Here is a 9142-nt window from a genome sequence, read left to right on the forward strand (position 1 = left end):
TTCATTCATTCAGTCAATAAATGTGTATTATGTAATTCTATTTGCAGTCACCATATTATCCACTAGAGATATAATAGAGAATGACAAAGATGAAGATCCCTACCCTCATGCATGGAACTTACAAGTAGACAACTACCAGCAACTGCTTAATGAGAACTGATTTTGGAGCAAATGGTCTGTCCTTTGCCTTCCATTATAGTAACACATAAGGATGAATATATGTGTGGGTGGATGGATATATAGATGAAACTAACAACATGAATAAAGAAAGAGAGAAATGGGTGGCAAGACAGAGACCAGTGGAAACAAACAGGTTTATATTTTTTAAGTTTTATCTTTCCTGAGAAAGCAAGTTATTCCATCTGCCCTTCATGCAATTATATAGCAATTTTACAAAAAAAAAAAAAAAAAAAAAAAAAAAAAATAGGAATCTAGACAAATTCCAACACTATTTGATATAAGTAACATATGTCTATATAAAATTCCACCCTAATTTCAGTGTTTTTCTTTTTTACTTCCAGGACTGGCACATTACAGCGACTGGTACCTTCCCTAAAAAGTCTAAACAGCCTCAACAGTATCCTAAAAGAGGATTTTAACAGAAATTTTTAAGCTAAATTGTTAAGTGAGAATTTAACATAGATTACAGACATGTTTGTGCCAGTTTCCCAAATGTCTAAACTACCATAATTAAATCCAAACACGTAATCTGAGTATTCTCTGTTATTAGGCAGCTATATAATTAGGGCCCTAGATTGTGCTTTACCGCACTGTTAAGAAAGACCTAGGGAGAGAAGAATAATGAAGATGCTAAACTCACCTCTTGGCCCGATTTTCCTGAATTCTCTGAATGTAAGGACTCAATTTCTCCTTCAATCATAGCAGCTTCTAGGCACTCATGTAGATCTTTGAATCCATTGACCTGAAGCGGGTACTGACCAAACATTTCAGTATTTTCAAATTTTTTACCTATAGGAGAAGGGAAAGTTAACTGTTACTCAATATGGCCTTTTAGCCACTAAAAGTAAATGTGTATATGAATTACCTCCTGAACCTGAAAACCATCACTCTATGTTCCACAGGGTAGTCACTGTCATTTCCTTGTTGGTTTATACACGCATATATGCACATTCACATCCAGCCATAGATATCAATTACACACCTTATGTATGTAAGTGATCACACGTATGCGTGTGTGTATGTGTGTGTGTATATGTGTGTGTATGTGTGTGTGTACATATATTCTTTCAAAAAATACCTAAGGACAAGATACTATGCTAAACACTGAGAATATGTATAACAGTGAACAAAAGAGATACATATGGTCTCTGAGCTGAGGAAACTCTTAGCCTCTTTTGGAAGAAAGGCATTACATTATGTACATTAACTGTACATATAATTATGAACAAAAAATTATCTATCCTTGTGTTATAAAATGTGTGGTGAGACAGTGCTGTGAGAGGGTATAAAAAGGAGAGCTAACCTAGTCTTTAGGGCTGGAGGGTAGAGCAGGGAAGACTTCCACAGCAAAATGACATTTACACTGAGACTTGAATGCTGAGTAGGAGTTATCCAGGCCAGACCGTCTGGGTGCTGTAGAGAATTCTTGGCCAAGGAATAATACACACAGAGACTTTAAGGATGCAAAGAACATGGCCTGCTTGAAGAATTAAGGGGAGGACATTATAACTTAGGGGAGCAATGGGAAGATGACAATAAAGAATTAGGTAGGGGGTCAAAATCTACAAAAAGTCTTATAAGCCCTTGTTAAGAATTATTTTTCTCAGTATATTCTGATTAACAGAAAGTCACTGTGAATAGTTAAACCTGGGAATAAAGGGATCAGATTCATGTCTCTGATGAAACATCCTTATGGCTTCTGTGTTAAGTGGGTGATAGGAGACTATTATAGAATCCATCCAGAAATAAAGGCAATGTGGAATACGGTGTTAATAGTAAAAGTGTACAAAAGCAGATGAAATTACACAGACATTTATATACATATTCAGGAAGGAGTAAATATGATTGACTGGTGGCTGGCTCACTGGCAAGACGGGGGGCAGAAGAGTAAGGAAGGTATCAAGAATGATATTCGATTTCCATCATAAACAACTGACTTGAAAGGCTCTCCACTAAAGAGCGAGCGGAGAATTTTTTTTCCACTTGTTTTAACGTAGTAGTGGCAATCGTTGTTTTAGAATGGCCCATGGGATTTCAAGTTGAGAAGAGAGTTGGATATGAGTCTGTAACTAAAATTAATCTTCTGGTCTGAAGCTGTAACTGAGAGAATCGCTGGCTCCTGACAGCAGTTAATCAAGGGAGTGAATGAGACTGCCAAGGGAACTGGCAGACAGGAAAAGGCAGGGGGGTGTGAGCTGAGGTCCAAGGATCTCCTACCCTTAGGTAAAAGAAGAGGCTTTAAGTACCCACAGCAGGAAAAAAAAAAAACAAGAGAATATGGTGCCACAGAGGCCAGGGAAGTGTTTTTAAGGACAGAATATAGGAAAGAGGAAAAGGAAGAGAGAGTAAATAGCATGAATAGTTGATAAGAGTTCAGTATGAGAACTGAGTGGGACCTGGCAGCCTTGAATACATGCTGGAAATTGATAACCTTAGAAAGATCCCTTTTACAAGGGGTCTGGGGCCAGAAGCAATAGCGGGATGTGTTGAATAATGGGGATTTAGCAGGTAAAAACAAACTCCTCTCTTGAAAGGGGCTTAACTGAATAAGATTAACTGAAAAAGACTGTGGGAAAGGAGTTCTTTTTTCTTTAAGATGTGAATTACCAAACCATGTCTAAATACTGTTGAGGAAAACAGTAGAGGGCGAAGCTGAAGATACAAGAAAAAAGCAAGATAATGGAGAGAGTCAGGTCTGATTGAAAGCATGCAAGGATGAGATTCTGAGCACATATAAACAACAGCCTTCTGATAGAAGACTGAATAATTCTTTATTATCTGGAGGGACAAATAAAAAGAATGTGGTAGAGGTAGGAATGGATGGAGGTTGTGGAGCCTGAAGCTCACGTATTTGAGAAAGTTGTGTTTAAGTACAACAAAAGTTAAATACAACAAAATTACAAACACAAAATTAGATTCAGGACCTTAGACAGGACCTACAGCTAGATTTCAACAGCTTCATGGCAAATCCATAAAATCTGTGGGAAGGTCTTTCTCAGAGAATGAAGAGCCAGAGAAGTTAGATTAGAAGTAGAAAAGATAAAAATCATTATTGCAGAAAATGGGATAGAAGACAGTGATTTAACAAAACAAGTATGACTGCCAGTAGTGTTACAGGATTCGGTCCAGTGAAGCTTAGTTATCTACTACAAATTCATGATCCATTTAGTTAGCCCATTTGAGTGATTCTTCCCCAGTAATAGTCAGGTACTCAGTGCACACAGAGAGGAGATGAATAGCTCAGTGATGGTCAGAGAATAGCCACAGAGGGAATGGGGGGAAAGGGAGTGTTAGATGTTTATAAGAATGATCATAATGGGCAAAGAAGGAAGAAAAGGGCCAAGAGGAACAAAATGAAGGGGTCAACGGACTAGATATTCTGGAAAAATTGAGGAACTTTTGCAATGAGAGCACTTTAGTAAACAAACAAAAAGTACCTCCAATTGAGAGTTGCTGGTCTAAAAGAAAGCATTAGGAAGACATATGTAAAAGTGATTAAGAAAGAGCTTGAAAGCAAATTATTTTTACTGAAGCAAATATATAGTTCACCTGGAAATGTATTAAAACCACATTGGAATATTATGCAGCCATCAAAAGGAATGAAATCTTGCCATTTGCAATGACGTGGACGGAGCTGGAGGGTATCATGCTGAGCGAAATAAGTCAATCAGAGAAAGACATGTATCATGTGATCTCACTGATATGAGGGATTCTTAATCTCAGGAAACAAACTGAGGGTTCTGGAGTGGCAGGGATGGGAGGGATGGGGTGGCTGGGTGATAGACACTGGGTAGGGTATGTGCTATGGTGAGTGCTGTGAATTGTGTAAGACTGTTGAATCACAGACCTGTACCTCTGAAACAAATAATATATGTTAAAAAAAAAAAAGAAGAAGATAGCAGGAAGGGAAAAATGAAGGGGGGGAAATCAGAGGGGGAGACAAACCATGAGAGACTATGGACTGAGAAACAAACTGAGGGTTCTGGGGGGCGGGGGGATGGGTTAGCCTGGTGATGGGTATTAAAGAGGGCACGTACTGAATGGAGCACTGGATGTTATACATAAACAATGACTCATGGAACACTACATCAAAAACTAATGATGTAATGTATGGTGATTAACATAACAATAAATTTTTTTAAAAAAGAATGAAAAAAGTTATAAATAAATAAATAAATAAATAAAACCACATCTATGTCTCACGATAGTTTGAAACAACTTATATCCAGTACAAGGACTTCAACACTGATTGACTGACAAATTATTTCAATAAATCACTTTTAAGAATCCAGGTAACACAAGCAGAAAGGATATAAATAGTGCACAGTCATCACCTGATTAGAGCTACTCTATTGTTTCAAATACATTGTTCTACTTCAAGTAAAAATCAGTATAGACAGTATGGACATCCCAAATTGGGAAGTAATGTCCTATGTAAAATATTCCACTATTTATGTAAAGAATATTTAGTATTTGAGGCAAAAAAAAAAAAAAAAGTACAGACACTTCAGTGTAACATTTTAAATGCCTGACTAAATCCTGAGTTATTCTCTGCCTTTTTCTGAATCCCAAACTATAAAATTATATTCAAACAAAACTTCATAAGAATCCATTACTTAAGATACTGAAGGAAAACCAATTTTTCAAATTTTATACTTCAGGTGATTTGAGCTAACTTTCCAAAAGTTGATGGACTGGGCCACTCGGAAGATTTGGAAAGTTTTTCAAATATTTCAAATTTTTTCAAAAGTTCATGCTTTGGGATTTAGTAATTATTATTATTTGAAGTACATTTAATGAGTCAGTTCCCTTCCCTTTATTAGGAAAAAAAATCTGGTCAGACCCAGATTTTAAGTAATAGGCACTTAGGATAGATGGGAGTAGTATCACTCTTAAATGATTTTTCAAAAGATAAGAGTATGATTCTTTCTTGAAAACTAGAGCCTAAAGAATTTTATAATCACCTGAGAAATGTAAAACCTTAACTATACTAAATTGCTAAATTATTAAATGCAGCTTTCAACATTCATAGAGTTGAAACCCTCAAAAACAGTAACCATCCTACCAAAACCAGTATTCAACTCCAATATTATTTTCAAAATCAACTGCCCCCTTAATTCCCTGTACCCCAACAATTCACAGAATCACAGAAGTTTTCTCAGCAAAAGGACATCAGGATAACTATCAATTAGCATGTGATAATACACCCTGTACCTTCTTTTTCATTCACTCAAGTCAATGTTTTCTTATAAATGATTAGTAGTAGCAGTGCAACAGGAACTACTAGACAGAGTAAATCAAATTAAAATTAAAAACCATTCAACAAGCTAGGAGTCACTATCAAGACAAAAGCTAATACCTCTTCAAATGTCATAAAGAGTAAACATGTGTCACCGTACCTTCAAGTACTCCCACAGCAAGGAATCTTCCATAGAACAACTCTACCATGGGGTTCTTTGGCTTCTCTTCATCCCTAAAGCACGGTAAAAAATACAAATGTGGTTATAATTTTTGGACCTGTAAGTAATAAAACATTCAAAGAACAATAGTACATGCCAAGATGGTAACATTTAGGCTATTGTCACTCATTCAGCGCTCTTGACATTACCTTGGACAAGGCACTTAAATTTATTCTTCCATTTTTTCACCTGTCAACTGAGGCTAATAATAGTGACTGAACTCAAACGGCTGTTGTAAGGGTTAAAATGAGCTGCTGCCTGGGACGACATTACAAGAGGACCTGACACAGTCTGTGTTCATGGAGCGCCTGATCTTTCTATTACCATTGTGCATTTCAATCTCCCACTTTTAGTCTGTACAATACATGCTTATTTGGACTTGCTGGGAAGAAAGAAAAGCCCCTCTTGGAGTACTTTTCTATAAAACTTTAACATGTCATTTCCCACATTTAAATAAAAGAGTGCACACCACTCAAAAATAGCAGCTATCACCAATGAAGGAGCACAGCACTAGCTCTGACCCACAGCAGCTCAGGAGCTACTCCTTTTTTCATGCTACAGGCACGATTAGGCATTTGTAATTTTCCAAATTCTTTAACATACACATTGTTTTTTTTTCTTTTTTCGCTTGAAGTAAACAGAAGTTAACAATTTTTTAACCTTTTCTTTTTATGTTTTGTTCTCTGTGGTCTGAAAACAGTTTATCTTGGCATTACTACATAAAGTGTGTGGTATCCACAACTGTGTACAGAATTTATCTTCATGCATTTTGTGTTTAAACCAGTAAAACCGATTTGCTAAAAAAGGGGGGGGAAGGACATGGTCTTTTTATAAATGTAGTGCATTGCATCATCATTTACTCCTTTAAACAACTGGTGGGAAGCACTTCACTTACTCCTCACAACAATGCTCTGAGGTAGGATGGTAGTTGTTCGAGATACTCAAAAAGATTTCTGGCCCTCCACTTCCAGATATGTGGTTAAGATGTACTTTCCCACTCAAATTTTATTTAAATTTTAAAAATGTGAATTGTGGTAAGATACACATAACACAAAATTTACATCCACCCATTTTTAAGTGTTTGGTGGGTAGTGTTAAGTATATTCATATTGTTGTGCAACCCATCTCCAGGAGTCTTCTCATCTTGTAAAACTGAAACTCTACACTCACTGAACAACTCCACATTTCTCCCTCCCTGGCAACCACTGTTCTTACTCACTGTTTGAGTTTTACAACTCCTGACACATCATGTAAGTGGCATGCAGTGTTTTGTCTTTTTGTGACTGGCTTATTTCACTTAGCATCCATGTTGTAGCATGTGTCAGAATTTCCTTCTTTTTTAAGGATGTTGCACTGTATGTATGCCCCATTTTGTTTATCTATTCATCCATGGACAGTGGTGCTTTCCACCCTTTGGCTATTGTGAATAATGCTGCTATGAACATGGGTGTACAAACATCTCCTCAAGACCCTGCTATCAATTCTTAGTATATTCCCCAGCAGTGGATTTGTTGGATCATATGGTTAATCTTTTTCTCAGCTTTATGAGGCATAAGTGACAAAGTCTAAAGCATACAATGTGATGATATGATATACATATACACTGTGAAAGGACTCCCTCCCTCAAATAGCAATTCTATTTTTAATCTTTTGAAAAGCCACCGTGATGTTTCACATTCCCATCAGTAGTGCACAAGGGTTCCAATTTCTTCACATCCTTGCCAACACCTGCAATTTTCTGGGGTTTTTTGATAGTAGCCATCCTAATGGGTATAAGGTGTTCCCACTCACTTTCAAGTTAGGCAGACCACATGACTTGCTTTGCCCAACAACATGTGAGCACAAGTGATGTATGGTACAAACTTTGAGAGCCAGTGTACTTTCGTTGGCATGGTAACCCCAGAAAGGGTGATGAGGGGAAGCGTCTGTCACGGAGGGCCCTGAATGAAAGAACGAGCAGAGCCCCTTGCTCACACGCACAGGACACATCATCTAACAATATGATATAAGCCTGCAAGGTTTGGGGGTTGTTGCCACTGGACTATCTAGCCTATTCTGACTGATAACAGGTAGTACAATTACTTCTGTTTTACTGATAATAAAGGTGTAGGGCAGGTTAAGTCACTTGCCCAAATTCACACCATTGGTAAGAAATCAAGCTACAAAGTGAACACAAATCGGACTCCAAAATCAATGTATCCTCTCCGACTACATATACTTATTCTTTGGGCATTTTAACTCTATGGGAAAAATTTATTTCATACCTTATATATCTTATACTGTTCGAATAAAAAGGACTTGAGACTGACATGGGTGAGAGGAACGATCCAAAGATTGTCTCTCTTGATGTAAAAATCTATCAATCTTTAGATGTAAATATTAGTGGAAATCTCCTTTCCATGGCCTCTTATTTTAATGTAGAAAATCAACATCCCTTACTGCCACACACATGTAAAGAACAATGACTTAACAGGTTGGTGACTTTGCCAGAAGGAACTGGATGTTGAGTGGCTCTATAAATTCTGAACTTTCTTTCCAAATCTCTTCTCAAACCTTCCTGCCTGAATTTTAGCCTCCTCTCCACTGGTCTGTGGTAAACAGACATTCCCTAAAGAGTCAGGTAGGAATCTTCCAGAAATTGTTTACTTTGTCCTTCTTTCCAACCTCTAAGAGGTCCTATTCTTCATCTGGCATTTAAACTGTGAATCTCAGGGGCCCAGACTGGTTATGCCAACAGAAATATAAGGAATAAAAGTGAAGAGCAATTAAAAAGACACGAGACTCCTATAATAGAAATGATCTACAGGGGTGCCTGGATGGCTCAGTCAGTTGAGCATCCACTCTTGGTTTGGCTCAGGTCATGATCTCAGGGTCCTGAGATCGAGCCCTGCGTTGGGCTCCATGCTCAGCGGGGAGTCTGCTTGAGATTCTCTTCCTCTCCCTCTGGTCCTCTCCTCACTTGCACATGCACCCGCTCTCTCTCTAAAATAAATAAACCTTAAAAAAAAAAAAAAAAAGAGAGAGACCCACCATTTACATGAAAGCAGTAGTAAAGACAGACTGACACAAATATCAAAGGCCAAAAGAAATCACTACAGAAAACTTGTATCAGGGACATCTTACCCTTGGGAATTACATTGGCAAGGAAGTTCAAAGGTCTAGGGTAGCTGATAGAGCAAACTAGAATGCTTTGGGTCAGAGCTTCCCGATCTTTTTAATACCATTGGTATATCATATGCAGAGAACTTTAAGGTAAAAAATTATATTTTCTCGGGCGCCTGGGTGGCTCAGTCGTTAAGCGTCTGCCTTCGTCTCAGGTCATTGGGATCCAGCCCCACATCGGGCTCCCTGCTCCGCGGGAAGCCTGCTTCTCCCTCTCCCACTCCCCCTGCTTGTGTTCCCTCTCTCGCTGTGTCTCTCTCTGTCAAATAAATAAATAAAATCTTAAAAAAATATATATATATATATATATATTTTCTCATGATCACAGAAATAGGATCAAT

At 37.8% G+C, this 9142-nt stretch overlaps 1 protein-coding gene across 4 annotated transcripts in view; it reads right to left on the reverse strand.

Annotated features, from left to right (window-relative positions):
- USP25 (ubiquitin specific peptidase 25) overlaps nt 1-9142 on the reverse strand; it is a 129529-nt gene that overhangs the window by 51390 nt on the left and 68997 nt on the right. For all 4 annotated transcript variants that reach the window (XM_035015123.1, XM_035015122.1, XM_035015124.1 and 1 more), the window contains 2 exons: nt 5580-5653; nt 821-969 (listed from right to left, as the gene is read on the reverse strand). In XM_035015123.1, the coding sequence (XP_034871014.1) occupies nt 821-969; nt 5580-5653 (223 nt within the window). The remainder of the gene's footprint in view (nt 1-820; nt 970-5579; nt 5654-9142) is intronic.

Source organism: Mirounga leonina, unplaced genomic scaffold (assembly GCF_011800145.1).
Source record: "Mirounga leonina isolate KUSES-001 unplaced genomic scaffold, KU_Mleo_1.0 Mir_169, whole genome shotgun sequence".
In the NCBI taxonomy this organism is placed as follows: domain Eukaryota; kingdom Metazoa; phylum Chordata; class Mammalia; order Carnivora; family Phocidae; genus Mirounga; species Mirounga leonina.